Below are 17,764 nucleotides of genomic sequence, written 5' to 3' on the forward strand. Positions count from 1 at the left end.
TCCACATAATTTTCCTGCCTCATGATGCCATCTATTTTGTGAAGTCCCCCTGTCCCTCCTGCAGCAAAGCATCCCCACAACATGATGCTGCCACCCCCGTGCTTCACGGTTGGGATGGTGTTCTTCGGCTTGCAAGCCTCCCCCTTTTTCCTCCAAACATAATGATGGTCATTATGGCCAAACAGTTCTATTTTTGTTTCATCAGACCAGAGGACATTTCTCCAAAAAGTACGATCTTTGCCCCCATGTGCAGTTACAAACCGTAGTCTGGCTTTTTTATGGCAGTTTTGGAGCAGTGGCTTCGTCTATAGCCTTTCAGGTTATGTTGATATAGGACTCGTTTTACTGTGGATATAGATACTTTTGTACCTGTTTCCTCCAGCATCTTCACAAGGTCCTTTGCTGTTGTTCTGAAATTAATTTGCACTTTTCGCACCAAAGTACGTTCATCTCTAGGAGACAGAACGCATCTTCTTCCTGAGCGGTATGACGGCTGCGTGGCCCCATGGTGTTTATACTTGCGTACTATTGTTTGTACAGATGAACGTGGTACCTTCAGGCGTTTGGATATTGCTCCCATTGATGAACTAGACTTGTGGAGGTCTACAATGTTTTTTCTGAGGTCTTGGCTGATTTCTTTTGATTTGTCCATGATGTCAGGAAAAGTGGCACTGAGTTTGAAGGTAGGCCTTGAAATACATCCCCAGGTACACCTCCAATTGACTCAAATGATGTCAATTAGCCTATCAGAAGCTTCTAAAGCCATGACATAATTTTCTGGAATTTTCCAAGCTGTTTAAAGTCAGTCAACTTAGCGTATGTAAACTTCTGACCCACTGGAATTGTGATACGGTGAAATATAAGTGAAATAATCTGTCTGTAAACAGTTGTTGGAAAAAGTCCTAGTAGATGTCCTAACCGACTTACCAAAACTAGTTTGTTAACAAGAAATGTGTGGAGTGGTTAAAAAACGAGTTTTAATGACTTCAACCTAAGTGTATGTAAACTTCCGACTTCAACTGTACATTTAAAGAAAACAAATATATATTTTCTTTATTACTGATCAATTCATTTATAATTAGTAGGTTTTGTTATCTGTTTTAACAAACCTTTTTTATTTTTGTACTTATGTATTGTGTTTTTTTTTGTGGTGTTTTTTTTTTATACAAGCCCTTGGGTTTCCAACCACACCTGCACACGTTTAAAAAAACATTTAAAAAAAAATCTGTATTGTTGTCTATCACTTGTTTCCTTTGGTGCAAATAAAAAAACGCTCATCTCACAATTAATATATTTTCCTAGTCAGAGATACCAGCATACACATTTTGTTACCAGTTGCATGCCACCGCCTACCATTCTCATTACACCTTATCTGACATAGAAAGTGTAAGGATTTTTTTGTCAATCTCAAGCATGTGTGTGACACACACAAACACCAAATAAACAATGGACACCCCTCACACTCATCTGTTTAGTCGTTTCACTTTTAATAGTAAAAATTACAAAATAACATTATCTCTACTTCATCTACAAAATAATAACTTAATATTCATGATCGTGGTGAGCGTCAAAAATTGTTTGGCTCCAACAACTGTTCATAGACATGCATATTGTTGAAATATAAAAATATAAATACATCCCATTAATGTCCTTAATAAATCCATGACTAAGATTTTAAATAGTTCAGAATAAAATAATTAAAACGCAGTTGAGTACAATAAGGCATTAAGATGTATCGCAAGAGCTGTACAGTTTCATAGAATATAGTTAAAAAATATAATTTGTTTTGCTTAATGCGGGAACCCTAAAATAACTTTGATTAAATCACTACTTCTCTCAACAGGAAGAACAAGTCTCAAAATTAAACATTCTACTTTTTTTTTTTCTCTCAAGCTAACATGCCAACACTAAAGAGATGAAATGAAGCACTTCAGTACAAAACCAGGACTTGTTGAAAGCATACTAGGGGTGGGGCATAGAACACTAGTAGTACCTGGATATACTTATCTCAACCTGACCTTTGACCTTTAAAGCCCTTCCATGACATCACACCTTAACCACTGAAAAAGTCTTAACAACCATACATGGTGGTGTCTAGAATTCAAATGAATGAGTTTTAATACGGTAAACTCGTACAAGGAACAAAACAAAGGAGACTATGGCAATGACAGTTACAAACAAAGAAAATGGCAGACATGGGTACAATTCATTTGACTGAATCAATGGCCACTCGATCTGTAGTGTAAGGGGGACCGCTGCTAACGTTCTTGTAGCATGATCACTTTTTGCTTTTAGGAAAAGTAAAGTTGTCTTAGTTTCACTTTCATGCAAATTGTGTTTTAGGTGCAAGTGAACTGTGTCATGAGCCTGGCTGTACAGTAGCAGTCATGAGCATCTCCATTGTGTATTAAAAATGTGGCCGTCCCAGAGAGGAGGACGCAGAGCAAATACCTGTCTGAACCTTCGGCGAAATTAAAACGTCAACATTTGTAAGGTGCTTGATACTCCTTAACTCAACTTTGCCAATGTTTTTTTTTCTCTCTACTGTACTTGAAACAAATAGATAAAGTACACTGTTCATAATCACCATTACAGTATGGGCTAACCTCCAGATACAGTGTTGGCCCTATTTAAAACAGACTACATCCATATACTCTATGATAACACAATTTATACACAGTGTCTACTCCACTCCATTTCTGGAAGGTAGCAGCCCCTGACTTATGTGCTATTCTCCCCCTCAACCTTTCATTCTCTTTCAGAATATCCTCTTACACGCACCCTTTTATAATATAATTTCCCTGTTACTCTTTTATATCATCCCCCAACTTCTTACTACAAGCCTTTCTTTTGAAGGCTCGGGAAAAGAGAGCGACAAAATGGAGGCAAAAGGAAAGTGTTTCTGACATACAGTTACAAAAGACGGTACATTACTAGCAGAGGGGAGTAGTTGCTGGGCCCGTGGGAGGCAAAGGGTGGAAGGAGGGAGGGAGAGGGATAGAGTAGATGCACACAAGACCACAGTGTCACAGGAGTCCTGAAAGTGCAAGAAAGTTCAGCCACGTTGGGGACACTCACTTTCGTATTTGTCGTTATCTAGCGTCATCGAATCAGCAGCGTACAGGACATATGCCCCCCCCCCCTCTCGCCACATTCTCCTCACTGTTCTCGCATACTTTCTCTCTGCCTCTTTCTCTCCCCTTAGCCAGCCCGCTCTGTCCCTTTCGACCTTTTCCACTAGCTATGGGATTTCGAGTAGCTACATTCTTTACTGTGGCTCTCCCCTAAGCAAGCCCCCTTTGTCCTCCTAACCTCTCACTATAGGACTTAGGGACTCAAGGGGCTGTGGTTCAAATGAGGCTCCACTCTGCTAACTGTGGGACTGAGGCTGGATGCTGGAGCAATCCGACACTAGCAGGTCCACCACCGTGTTGCCGCTGACGTAGAAGTTTGGGGCGGACACCATGTTGCCAAGGGACACGGAGGAGCTGGATGCCCCACTAGAGGTGACAGGGCCGGGAGATCCCCCTTGGCCCCCTGTGCTGTGGGTGCCCATGTGGCCCTGCAGCTGGGTGGGGGTCTTGCAGTGCACCCCGCACAGCTGGCACACAAGGACACCGCCGGAGCTCGTGCCGCCGAAGACGCCAGCGCTCTCCTTCCACTCCTGGCCATGGTGCTTCTGGGCGTGGACGCGCAGGTAGGTCAGAGTGGTGAAGCCTGGAGGAGACGCAGAGAGTTAGCAGTTAGTATCATTTCAAGGCTTTACAAGTAATGCTTTATAGCGCGGGTCCCCAAAAGGCAGGTGATTTTATTTGGCCCCCCAAGTTTTCTGAGCAAAAAAATAAACATTGTTGGACTAAGACTGTAAAAACAACAGCAAATCTGCTCCAAGGGATTTTGATTTTAGAAATCTGTTCCAAATGATTCCCACGCATGATAAAGAGATATACAGTACAGTCAAAGGTTTGGACACACCTACTCATTCAAGGGTTTTTCTTTATTTTTTTACTATTTTCTACACTGTAGAATAATATTGAAGACATCAAAACTATGAAATAACACATATGGAATCATGTAGTAACCAAAAAAGTGTTAAATAAATCAAAATATATTTTAGATTCTTCAAAGTAGCCACCCTTTGCCTTAATGACGGCTTTGCACACTTTTGGCATTCTCTCAACCAGCTTCACCTGGAATGCTTTTCCAACAGTCTTGAAGGAGTTCCCACATATGCCGAGCACATGTTGACTGCTTTTCCTTCACTCTGCGGTCCAACTCATCCCAACCCATCTCAATTGGGTTGAGGTTAGGTGATTGTGGATAATAGGTCATCTGATGCAGCACTGCATCACTCTCCTTGGTAAAAATAGCCCTTACACAGCCTGGAGGTGTGTTGGGTCACTGTCCAGTTGAAAAACAAATGATAGTCCCACTAAACGCAAACTAGATGGGATGGCGTATCGCTGAAGAATGCTGTGGTAGCCATGCTGGTTAAGTGTGCCTTGAATTCTAAATAAATCACTGACAGTGTCACCAGCAAAGCACCCCCACACCATCACACCTCCTCCTCCATGCTTCACAGTGGGAAACACACAAGCAGAGATCATCGGTTCACCTACTCTGCGTCTCACAAAGACACGGCGGTTGGAAAATCTCAAATTTGGACTCGTCAGACCAAAGGACAGATTTCCACCGGTCTAATGTCCATTGCTCGAGTTTCTTGGCCCAAGCATGTCATTTCTTCTTATTGGTGTCCTTAAGTAATGGTTTCTTTGCAGCAATTTGACCATGAAGGCCTGATTCACACAGTCTCCTCTGAACAGTTGATGTTGAGATGTGTCTGTTATTTGAACTCTGTGAAGCATTTATTTGGGCTGCAATGTCTGAGGCTGGTAATTCTAATGAACTTATCCTCTGCAGCAGAGGTAACTCTGGGTCTTCCTTTCCTGTTGTGGTCCTTATGAGAGTCAGTTTCATCATAGTGCTTGATGTTAATTGTGACTGCACTTGTTCCAGATTGACTGACCTTCATGTCTTAAATTTATCTTTGCTTGTTTGACCTGTAATTGCCATAATATGGCCTTGGTCTTTTACCAAATGGAGCCATCTTCTGTACACCACCCCTACCTTGTCATTGATTGGCTCAAAGGCATTATGAAGGAAAGAAATTCCCAAAATTAACTTAAGACACACCTGTTCATTTAAAGGTATTCCAGGTGACTACCTCATGAGGCTGGTTGAGAGAATGCCAAGAGTGTGCAAAACTGTCATCGTCACTTTTCGTGAACCCATCAAACAATCTGGGGTGTTGACAGACACTCACTGCGGTTACAGAGATGGCAGGCGTGGTGCTGCGATTGGTTGTGCACCCTCATGTGATCGGTGATGTAGGCAGCAGACAGGAGCTTGCCGCAGATGTGGCACGGGACCTTCTCCTCGTGGCGGATCATATGGGCACGTAGCCGGTCCCTCGTGGCGAAGCTGGATTCACACGTCTAAACACATCGAGAGTTATGAGGTTATCATTAAAGATACAGAGAAAGCAGTAGTTTAACCCTCTAGAGTTCAAGCTCTGTCTCAGCCGGTTTTTACTACATTTTTTATTTTAAGACCGCTTAATGTATCCAAGAAATGTATAAAAACATTATTGGATTCATTTGGCATTACTGCTATTAGCATTGAATAACAGATTCACTGGAATCAACAGATAGTCCTCACAAAAAAATCTAAAGGAAGTTTGTTCTGAAGTGTCTCTCCTATATCTGAGAGATAAGGAAGATCAGGAAACTTTTTAATTTTTAGACATGTATTTAACCCCTTATTTTAGGCACTAAACTATCTCAATATATACAGTGCATTAAGAAAGTATTCAGACCCCTCCACTTTTCCCACATTTTGTTACGTTACAGCCTTATTCTAAAATGTATACAATAACAAAAAAATCATCATCAATCTATACACAATACCCCATAATGACGGAGAACACCACCACGTTCGTGAGAGTCATCTTTCAACAGATTGGTCTTAATACTTTGTAGGCCAAACCAGTCGGACGCTACAGCCGTTTTTATGAGAACAGCCATTTTCGGGATGTCTCATGGTCTGACAAACACCGCTCTAGCTCTGCCACCACCGCAGATGCAGAAGGGCGATAATCAGCGGATGCACGGCCCATGCAAAAAAAAATCTTTAGCTCAAACAGATGGATTTTGATGGGGATTTTTGTATTGTGATAATTAGATTTCCACAGGGAAGTTTTCAGGGTTAATTGGGGTTGGGATCAATTCCATTTCAATTCAGTCAATTAAGGAAGTAAACTCAAATTCCAACTCCAAAGAAAATTGGAATTTCAGTTCACTTCCTGAATTGACTGAATTTAAATGGAATCGATCCCAACCCCAATTTTATTACAATGGATAATTATGGTACAAAGGATTTAAGGTACAGAGAAGCAAAATCATGGTTAACAATGACTGTATTGAGATTTGAGAGGTGTAAAAAATATATAAAGTAGCACAAACATCAAGTACCGGACACTTGAAGGGTCGTTCAGAAGAGTGGACTTGTCTGACGTGACTGTTGAGATGGTCGGGCCTGAAAGAAGTGAGAAAGGAAGGGTTGAGACCACAATACCTTGTTATACACTTTCTCCAGCTGAAAATGTGAACTTCCAAATTCAAACTTTGTCAGATGTCTTTTGAGATAAGTTCAAGTCCCAGGGCGTGTGTTGTGTAGATACAGCTAAATGCCACAAACCAATATGAATGAAAAAGATAAAAGATTTGTGGTGCTTAAATCTTCCATTCATTTTGGGTTGAGCCTTACAGCTGCATCTACACAACTAATGGCATGGGATGTGGACTCTTCTTGACTACTTTTGAGGTCTAAAACATCTGACAAACTCTTTGGAGTGTACCACAGACACAAAGCGTAAGAAAGCGGCTTGAAATACAGACAGAGGGAGAGGCAATATATGAAAAAAAACTCTGTTGCCTGCCCTAATGAACACAACACTGCTCTCTGGCCTATAGCGTGCCATTCTCACCTGGAGAAAGCCTTGGCACAGTGGGGGCACACGTAGGGTTTCTCCACACCACCTTGGTGAGAGCGCACGTGGTGGCTCATGCGGTCCTTCCTCTTGAACCTCTGCTGGCAGATGGGGCAGGAGAAGGGTTTCTCATCCGAGTGGGAGAGACGGTGTCGGTTAAGGTGATACACATCTCGGAAGGCCTTCCCGCACGTTTCACAAGCGTGATTCTTCCGCACAGGGTTTGGGTTCGATGGCCTCTGGGGGGGGGGGGGGGGGGGTGAGGAGAACAAACATTGTTTGTGAGGAGTACAAACATAATTTTTTATGTATTGTCGGACATGACTATTACACATGCCTTGTTGATTATTTACATATCATATTGTCGATTCTCTGTGTCTTTCCGAACCACGCACACACATGGCTCGCTACACCTAGATCATTTCTCTGGACCGTTTGCATAAAACGCTGAATTCCCTCTATTGAAAATAAGGCTTTTCCACAATCTCCATAAAGACCATGCAAGAGAAACCTAAAGTCTAGTTTTCCTTTTCACGGACGACGACAACAACAACCTCCAGAAGCACCCTGACCCACCTGTACTGTCGCCCCCGCCCCCATGTCAACAGCTGCAGGAGGAGCATGGGGGTTAACGCTAGCCACTACGCTTGCCATGGCAACCTCTTCGCCATCCTGACTACCCACAGTTGGCTGCTGGGACGCCAGCAGTCTGGGAGGGGGGAGAGGGGGAGGAACGGAGAGGTGGAGCAGGGTGAGGGGGACCGTGTACCTCTCCGTCCTACCTCCCGACACCACCTGCGCTGGGCCGGCACCATTGCCACCCTCCTTTGCCCCCTCCTCCTGCTCCCCTGCTCGCTTCATGCGTACCCCGGTGTGGACCGACTGGTGCCGCCGCAGGTTGTAGTTGTTCTTGAACTGCTTGCTGCATATGGCACAGATGTGGGGCACACGGGCAGGCCGGGACACCGTCTTCACTGCAGGACGGAAGACAGGAAGAAGAGAGGGAATGAGAGAGGAAGACAGGGAGAGGAAATGCACATTAATAATAATATCCCTATCAATTCTAAATATAATAGTATGAAGACTAACACGTTATGCTTATAACAGGATAACAGACCACTTGTTTGACAATCTACATTACTTCCTTTTCAACTTAATTGCTGATAACGGCTGAAGAAGCAATGGTATTTCACAACCCATGATTCTCTCACCAGGTAAGGGTTCTTCATTGAGGGCAGCAGTGTCCACCGTGGAAGGAGGATGGATTATGTGCTCTGTGGGAGGGGTCTGAGGAGAGGCCATATGGACTGGTAAGAGTTCGGATTGGAGGGTCCCCTCCACTTGGTTTTGGGTGGGAGTAGTCTGGAGAAATAAACATAGCCATCAGCAAAAAGTCACTGCATTGTCTAGGGCAGCTATTCCCAAACTGGGTACGCGCAATGCCGTCGGGGTACACCAAATAAAAATGTGATTCACATTTTAAAAAAGAAAAATAATTTTAAAATATATATATATTAAAAAATATATATATATATTAAAAAAAACATTCTTCACATTTTCAAAACATTTATATTTTCCAACGGGGCTATACATTTGGGTGAGTTTTTTTCCCTCGCCTGAGTAGCCTCGTTTCACTGCAAAAATCAAATTAAACCATATAGTGTTCAGCGAAACACAACACAATGTCAAATACAGGTAGCCTAGTCAAATAATTAACATCCAATCACATTAACCGTTACTCTTGTGGGAATTCCACTAACGGTCAGTACGTAGCTGCTGCTCATTCCGTTTGCTCGAAAATTGATAAATGGTTAAAACAAGTAAGGCCATAGAAACACATACCAGCTCTACTGGTAGTACTGCTACTACCAGCAGTACTACACCTGTACCTGTCGACAACACAAGTTGTTCTGCTTCCACGAGCACATCCAATGCTAGCATCAGTAATTCTACATTTGTTGTTAGCCCAACTAGCATGGACACTGACAGTTGTGAATCTGATGCAACCGAAGAGCTACTGCCCCCTTACCCGGGAAAGCACCAAACAACAGACAGGGACGTTGGACCATCGAAGAGGCACAAATATGATGAGAACTACATTGATTTATGGTTCACTTATATTGGGAGTAGTACCTTTCCTCAGCCACAGTGTGTTATATGTGCAAAAGTACTATGTCACAACTCAATGAAACCTTCACTCTTAAGCAGACATTTAGAAACAAAACAGACCAATATGAAAAATAAGCCACAGGAGTTTTTTGAGCGAGAATTAAGACAACTTTCGAGTAGTAAGACATGTATAAAAGCAACAGATACCATTAATAAGGAGCTAGAAGCATCTTATATGGTGAGCTACCAAGTGGCTAGGACAGGCAAGCCCCATACTATTGTGGAGGACTTAATTATTCCCGCTACTGCGGATATGGCTGGGACGGTGCTGGGGGAAAAGGCAAAAAAAACTATACAGACAATATCTCCATCAAACAACACTGTTTCACGATGCATCAGTGACATGGCAGATGTTTTGAAACAATTACTGCTTCGCATACAAGCCAGTGAATTCTATGCGTTACAGCTGGATGAGTCAACAGACGTGGCGGGCCTGGCACAGCTCCTGGTATATGTCCGTCACGTTTATGGGGGGTCAATTAAGGAAGACATCCTCTTCTGCAAACCACAGGAAACCAGAACAACAGGAGAGGATCTTTTTTAAGTACTGGACAGCTTTGTGACATCAAATGGACTTTGGTGGTCAAGATGTGTTGGTAACTGTACTGATGGCGCAAAAGCCATGACAGGGAGACATAGTGGAGTGGTAACGTACGTGCAAGCAGTTGCTCCTGACGCCACTTGGGTACACTGCAGCATCCACCAAGAGACTCTTGCTGCCAAAGGAATGCCTGACAGCTTGAAAGACGTTTTGGACACTACAGTGAAAATGGTTAACTTTGTTAAAGCAAAGTCCCTGAACTCTTGTGTATTTTCTGCACTATGCAATGATATGGGAATGTTACGCTTTTACAACATACAGAAGTGCACTGGTTATCAAGGGGCAAAGTATTGACACGTGGTTTTTTTTTATTGAGAGAAGAGCTTTGTTTTCTTCACTGACCATAATTTTCCCTTGTCTGACCGCTTGCATGATGACGAGTTCCTCACAAGACTGGCCTACCTGGGTGATGTTTTTCTCACCTGAATGATCTGAATCTAGGATTACAGGGACTCTCCGCAACTATATTCAATGTGCGGGACAAAATAGAGGCTATGATTAAGAAGTTGGAGCTCTTCTTTGTCTCCCGGGTGGCGCAGTGGTCTAGGGCACTGCATCGCAGTGCTAGCTGCGCCACCAGAGTCTCTGGGTTCGCGCCCAGGCTCTGTCGCAGCCGGCGGCAACCGGGAGATCCGTGGGGCGACGCACAATTGGCATAGCGTCGTCCGGGTTAGGGAGGGTTTGGCCGGTAGGGAGGGTTTGGCCGGTAGGGATATCCTTGTCTCAGTATGTAAAAAATGTAATAAAATGTATGCACTCTACTGTAAGTCGCTCTGGATAAGAGCGTCTGCTAAATGACTAAAATGTCAATGTAAATGTAAATGTCTGCATTAAAAGGTCAACACACAGGTCTTTCCATCATTGTAGGATTTTTTGTGTGCAAATGAACTCAAGCTTACGGACAATGTCATATGTGATATAGCGAAGAACCTGAGTGAGCTGGGTGCGCAATTACGCAGGTACTTTCCCGAAACAGATGGCACAAACAACTGGATTCGTTATCCATTTCATGCCCTGTCTCCAGTCCACTTACCGATATCTGAACAAGAGAGCCTCATCGAAATTGCAACAAGCGGTTCTGTGAAAATTTAATTTAATCAGAAGCCAGTGCCAGATCTCTGGATTGGGCTGCGCTCAGAGTTTCTTACCTTGGCAAATCGCGCTGTTAAGACACTGACGCCCTTTCCAACCACAGACCTATGTGAGAGTGGATTCTCGGCCCTCACTAGCATGAAAACTAAATACAGGCACAGACTGTGTGTGGAAAATTATTTAAGACTGAGACTCTCTCCAATACAACCCAACATTGCAGAGTTATGTGCAACCTTTCAAACACACCCTTCTCATTAACCTGTGGTGAATTATTCACAATTTTCAAGGAACAAAAAGTTGTATATGTAAGATGGCTAAATAAAGAGAAAAATTATTGATTATTATAATATTATTATTTGTGCCCTGGTCCTATAAGAGCTCTTTGTCACTTCCCACAAGCCGGGTTGTGACAAAAACTCACACTAATTCTTATGTTTAATAAATGTATCGTATGTGTCATTCTTTTCCCAATGCAGTTAAGCCAAAACTACGCTCCATTATTTAGAGGGGCGTTCTACTACGCTCCCATTGGCCAGCTAACGTTGTCTCACTCACAGGCGTTCAGCGCAGAGACAGTGACCTTTCAAGGTAAGGATGGAAAGTGTAATTTAACAATTAGCTGCCTACCACAATGCAGGCCTATTATTATCATGTTTGGTAACATTTGCCCATGTATTTATTTTTAGTTTCAATGACTTGTAAAAAATAGCTCAGAACTCTGCTGAATTCCCTCAATTGAAGGTCAGCTAAGTTTACCTAGGCTACTTAACGTTACTAGGTTGGTATTTGAAGTTGTTATATTATCATTAGTAGTCTATTATCAGGTAAAAGCATATGCTTATTATTCATAATTTCTCAAATATTTTAGCTAATCATTCAGTCGAATTACGCTATGCTACAGGCATTGAATCTGTATTTGCGCGTTAAAGGACGTTAATGGATAGCTCTGTCCACATTATGTTATTATATTTTTCAATCTTGAAATACAAGGGCAAACGTTATTAATCAGTGACTGAAATTTCGCGCTAAGTGATATTCACTTCCGGACTTGGAGATCACTCAAAGCGTTGTAGGAACGCCTCTCTGAATAACGGGGCGTGGTTTTGGCTTAACTGCGTTGGGAAAAGAAATACGTTTTTACACGTAGTGTGTGTGGCAGGCTTACAAGGAGTGCAAAAAACAACATTTGAGAGTGCGCTGACCCTGGTGCTAGACGGGGTACACAGCTGGAGGTTGAATGTTTGAAGGGGTAACGGGACGATAAAAAGTTTGGGAACCACTGGTTTAGAGTAAATGCTACTTCGTTTACCTAAATGGCCAGGCCCCTGGGGCTGCAGACAAAAAAATATTCAACAGCCATTCATCAGAAAAGCGCACACACGACTAGAAAGAAGGTCAATTAAAACTTACCTGGAAGAGAAAATTGCTCCAAGCAGCATCCATTTTGCACCAAAGCGATGAAGAGTATAAAATCAGCTAAGTAATCCTGATGGCGATTCGACTAAACCGTTGGCATAATATTTAATCGCACTGTTAATGATTGTGGCGAGAAGATCTATGTTGACAGTATTCAAATGCAGGAAGAAAATTATGCTATTGATCATCCGAAAGGGACATGCAACTATCAAAAATGTACTTTGTCAAAATATTTATCTAACAGGAGTATTCAAGCTATTCAAATTCACACAGGCGTTTCGACTAGGCTGACTGCCTGAGTAGAATTGCCAGCTCCAATAGTGGCCTATTTATCTTTCTTTGGTTTCTAACTTTAATTTTATCAAAGCATAAGGAACGCATATCTCTTGGCATTGATGACTTTGAAACCAAATATCTGTGCGCACAAAATCAATGTTATTTATATAGCCGTAGTCATATAGTAATAGCTCGATCTTAAAATTAAAAGTAATGCATTACGCACAATGACAACTACTATCAGTGTTACAATAAATGCATTTGAAAGAGTAGCAGTTCATTATTTAATTTATGAATCTATTCTTCCGATTTCCCCCAACAGGCCAATCGCTTGTTTGTCGAAGCCTCGCTGTTGGATTCAAGCCCTGACCCTAGCTAAGAGCGATCGCGCCGGGACGCAGCCTATCGCTCCACCTCGGCTGTTCAATTGCGAGGATGTCATCTTTCTTTTTTTATTGCTCGCTCTCCCTCCTCCCTCCATGTATCTTTCTTCCTTTTCTTTTTAAATCCTCTTTCTTCTCCCCCTCCTCTCCTTTTCTTGCGCCGCTATGTCCCAGTTGCTCTTAAAGGGATATAATTTATATTCGTTGGGCGCCCTCTTTAATTCCCCTCTCCCTCATTGGAGCATATCCTTTCTGCCCCCTCCTACTCGGGATTTCGGCCGACAGATATTGCACTACAGTATTTTTCAGACCATCATAAATAGATCTCGGCCGTTGCTAAAGAGAGAAATATTAATGGAGTCTTTTTGTAGGCCCTAACTCCGCCATGTTCGTTGGACAAAGCCTATGAGGAAAATGAATGGCGTATTTGTAGGGTTTTGGATAAACGCCGAAAATAAGGTCTGTGGGAAACACAGATATAGGATATCATATTTGTTCTATTAGATCAACTTCATTAGCTAACGTCATTTTTAGTTTACGTTGGACGTTTTTTGGTAATAATAAAAACCACATACATCTCATAAAGTTAATGTAAACTGACTGCTATTATCTCATAGAACACAACATATAAGATCTCCTAAACCTGTGTTAAAGAAGCATTATGTCGAATTGTTGCATTATAATATATCTGCAGTATAGTAGAATGATAGTGTTTAACATATATATATATATATTGCTTTGGGCTCTTACAAAACACTCCATACAGAACCAATCAGTCGATATAATGTACAAGTATCATCAGAAATCACGCGATGTGAGTCAGACAGTGGGGCGGTGCCTGTCCGACTCGTTGGTCAGAAGGGTCAAATCAGCGATTTATGTCATAATTTCCAAGAAGGCAAACAGCGTCAACCACAACTGTTATTACACCCCGTTTACGTTGGTGGCGGTAATGACCATTTTTATTGTGCTGTAACTAAAACTAGGAGATCTGACGTCCTTTCCCTTCGTCAAAGGTACGTATTAGCGTTTTTTTTTTTACTGTGATTTACAAAGCTAATGTAATGGATTTTAAAAAGTGATTTTACCCCGTGATAGCCCGCTAATATGACCCATAGTAGGGAAGGACATTTCTTGAGAACAATTCGATCTGAATATATAAGTAGAGAAGAACATTTCTTTAGTACAATTCGATTAGAATATATAATCAATTTTAAAAAGATGTGCAATTTTGCATTAGCAGTCTTTTCAGCTTAAATTTCCGGGGAGCCGTGGCATGGTGTCATGACAGAAGTGAGGGAGAGGCGCGATCAATCGTTGATAAACAAACAACTTGACTCGTTTCAGAACGGCTGTGCTTTGCTGTGACTGAGTCAGAGATGTTAGGTGGTGGAGAAGAAAGTGAAGCAAGTATGGAGCATAGTGGTACAAATAAAGGGGTAGAGAATGTGAGTAGGGGTTTGAAGGGGAGCCAGAGGTATGGAGGCAGAAAAGGAAGTTTGAAGAGAGCAACATAGTTTCCAACGCCAGCGGCAGTTCGGGAGTAGAAAGTGCAGAGGAAGGGCAAAGATACATCGCGAGGGGAGCATGGAGGTGAGGAGGAGCGTAACGTGATTATGAACTTTAGGGAGGAAGGGGGAGTTAGGCGACGAGTCCGATAAGGTTGACGACTGTGATAAAAGAGTTGATTGGGGAAATAGTCAACGCTAAAGTGTTACGAGATGGGAGCTTGTTGGTGTTCTGCAAGGACAATGCGCAGAGGGAAAAAGCTCTGAGTGAAGCAAATAGGGAAATGTAAGGTGGTGTCGAGCAGCTGGACTGATCAAGCAGGAAAACAGTGGATTAAAGGGGTGATAACAGGAGTGCCTGTGAGTGTTAGCAATAAACAAGAAAGCGACAACATTTAAGACAACTTGAGAGGAGGCGTTCTAGTGAATGTTCAAAGAGTGCAAGCAACAAGGGGTGGTGTTAGGGTGGATAGCCCGTTTATTCTGTTACACTTCAAGGACCGGGTACTGCCAAATAAAGTAACCATAGGATAAATTAGTTATTATGAACTGTGGTTTGAGCCCTGAATTCTGATTGGCTGAAGGCCATATATCAGACCGTATACCACTGGTATGACAAAACATTTCGTTTTACTGCTCTAATTACACTGGTAACCAGTTTATAATAGCAATTAGGCTCCTAAGCCTGATGTGATTTGTGTGCAGGGAACATGGCTCAAATCAACTGTGGAGTTTATCATACAGGAATATGTAGTGGTTCGTAGGGACAGGGGGCACCTTCATAAAGCAAGGACTTTCTTATAGGATGCTAGGCAAAGGTATTGAACAGGAATATGTAGTGGTGGAGGTGTGGTTGAGAGGAGGGGTGTTAATGGTAGTGAACTACTATAATCTGTGTCAGATATTGGACCTGGAAGTGCTGGAGAGGGTGGAGGGCCAGGATAGAAGTAAGGTAATGTGGTGTGGGGATTTGAATGCCCATAACACACTCTGAGGGGGGAAATGGCCAAGTGATGGACAATCCGATAGAAATGACAGATCTGGTGTGCCTGAATGATGGCAGAGGGACCAGGAAAAGAGTCTGCCTTGGACCTCACTCTGGTATCTAGTGCGATGGCAGGAATCTGTGAGTGGGAGGTATGCCCACAGGTATGCGAGGAGTCGACAGTAGGGAGTGATCACTACTATGCACAGTAGGCCGGAGGGAGGAGGAGGTGTCAGTGGATGGAGTAGGCAGGTGGGTGTTTGGAAGGGCAAAGTGGGATCAGTTTCAGGAGCTGAGTGAGCAGGTGATGGCTCGGGTGGATATGAGAGGGGATGTGGATAGTATGAATAACTGGATGAGAACAGAGTTAGTGGGGGCAGCTACTGAGGATATACCTAAGAGTTCAGGGAGGAGGAGGAAAGAAGTCCCATGGTGGACGGAGGAGTGTGTGGCAGCTGTGAGGAGTAGAAACAGGACATTTAGAGTACTGAAAAGGATGCATAACTTCCAACATCTGATTCAGTATCAGCAGGCCCTGGTGAGGAGAACTATCTGTCAGTCTGATTCAGTATCAGCAGGCCCAGGCTCTGGTGAGGAGAACTATCTGTCAGTCTGATTCAGTATAAACAGGCCCAGGCTCTGGTGAGGATAACTATCCGTGAGTCTGATTCAGTATCAGCAGGCCCAGGCTCTGGTGAGGAGAACTATCCCTCAGTCTGATTCAGTATAAGCAGGCCCAGGCCCTGGTGAGGAGAACTATCCCTCAGTCTGATTCCGTATCAGCAGGCCCAGGCCCTGGTGAGGAGAATTCTCCCTCAGTCTGATTCAGTATCAGCAGGCCCAGGCCCTGGTGAGGAGAACTATCCCTCAGTCTGATTCAGTATCAGCAGGCTCTGGTGAAGAGTACATACAGTTCATTTTCTATAAAAGTTACAGTTCTCTGCAGTGGTAAGGTAAATGTGACAAAATCTCTCGTGCCAAGCACAGAGTTGATTTAGAGTTTTCTAATAACTTGTGCAATGAAATATCCCCCTGATAGTGGAGTTTCAAATCTGCAGCTACTGTAGTCTGTTCTACAACAACTTTGTGTCTGCCTGTCTGTCTTAGTCAGGGCAGTTCATCCCATGTGTTCCTGTGGCCCTACGATGGGAGTGGAGGAGACAAGATGACCATGACTGTCACAGCCAGTACAACTGTATTCTGACTGTTAACATTAGAGGTAGGACTTATATTACATTTGGAAACTAAGACATCTGCGTCCTTCACCATTTTGCAAAGTGTCTCTGAGCATCAACTGTAGCAGCACCATGCTCAGAGACAGTTTCTCCCGCCAAGCCATAAGACTGTTGATGAAAACTGAACTGACTCTTTGCTGCTATGGCAACTACTGTACTTAATTTACTGTAGTTATCGACTTATTTCATTGTAGATGTATAACTGGAAATCAGTTAAGTATTGAGATGACCCATTGTTCAGGATTGTGTTGATATCATTTTGCAACAAAAAAAACGCAGATGTTACAGCACCGGCAATACAACTCTGTCGGCAGAAGGTCCTGAAGGAGGAAGCCGAGGCAAAGGAGGAGTTGGTGGTGCTGCTAAACAGCATTCTAGGTTAAATTCCATGTGTTTTGTTCATAACTTTTATTTATATTCAATGATCCTTTTCTGCAAACTCAATCAGATGAATTGGAAGCAGGGCTTCAGTAGCTGGAGGCTTTCTCCTTCAGAGCTCCTCTTTATGGAATGGTTTGCCGATGTGAAAGAATCTGACTCGGTCTCAACCTTCAAGTCTAGACTAAAGACCTCTCTCTCTTCTGTCAGTCCTATGATCGAGTGTAGTCTGGCCCGTGGGTGGGAAGGTGAACGGAAAGGTACTAGCCCCCACAACCCACCCCACCCATGAACCTCGAGATCCTAAAACATGAAAGCCATCTGACCCTAGAGTGTTTTGCACCCTCTATAGCCATTGCGGTCTTTGCCTGACCCTGCCGGTCATCTACAGTATGAACGTTTGAGCGTGTTTTTGTGTGCCCTATGCCGTTCTGATTATCCATCTGTCTGACAAGCATGCACACCAAGAACTGCTTGTGTTGTGCTTCTGACTCTGCATTGCTTGCTCTTTGGTGTTTTCAGGCAGGGTATATGTAAAGCACCATGTGATGCTGTTTTACAATTGCTGATGTAAAAAGGGCTTTATAAAATACATTTGATTTGATGATGAAATCCTTGCTGTGGTTTCACTGACAATTTGATATTTTAGTAAAATTCCTAACATTGTCCATAA

At 42.9% G+C, this 17,764-nt stretch overlaps 1 protein-coding gene and 1 pseudogene across 2 annotated transcripts; both read right to left on the minus strand.

Moving 5' to 3' along the window:
• LOC139543212 (uncharacterized) overlaps positions 1–3,106 on the minus strand; it is a 22,957-nt pseudogene extending 19,851 nt beyond the window's left edge.
• Positions 1,467–12,460, minus strand: LOC139541991 (myc-associated zinc finger protein-like). Of its 2 annotated transcripts, none has more exons than XM_071346955.1 (7): positions 12,321–12,460; positions 8,260–8,410; positions 7,625–8,022; positions 7,046–7,287; positions 6,531–6,594; positions 5,324–5,495; positions 1,467–3,717 (listed from the first exon to the last, which is right to left on the minus strand). In XM_071346955.1, the coding sequence occupies exons 1-7, from the start codon at positions 12,351–12,353 to the stop codon at positions 3,371–3,373; spliced, it is 1,407 nt and encodes a 468-aa protein (XP_071203056.1). In that variant the 5' UTR covers positions 12,354–12,460; the 3' UTR covers positions 1,467–3,370. The 2 variants fall into 2 exon arrangements, with proteins under 2 accessions (XP_071203056.1, XP_071203055.1); XM_071346954.1 differs by having other exon boundaries at positions 6,522–6,594.
• Between the last annotated feature and the right edge of the window lie 5,304 nt (positions 12,461–17,764).

The sequence above is a fragment of the Salvelinus alpinus genome, chromosome 17 (assembly GCF_045679555.1).
Source record: "Salvelinus alpinus chromosome 17, SLU_Salpinus.1, whole genome shotgun sequence".
NCBI lineage: Eukaryota > Metazoa > Chordata > Actinopteri > Salmoniformes > Salmonidae > Salvelinus > Salvelinus alpinus.

Bases quoted from the DNA above. Each gene is read 5' to 3' on its own strand.
- LOC139541991 (XM_071346954.1), bottom strand. From the start codon at position 12,353: ATGGATGCTGCTTGGAGCAATTTTCTCTTCCAG. The intron at 8,411-12,320 runs GTAAGTTTTAAT...TTATTTCTCCAG, and splicing joins GGAGCAATTTTCTCTTCCAG to ACTACTCCCACCCAAAACCA. The intron at 7,288-7,624 runs GTGGGTCAGGGT...CCCCCCCCCCAG, and splicing joins GGGCGGGGGCGACAGTACAG to AGGCCATCGAACCCAAACCC.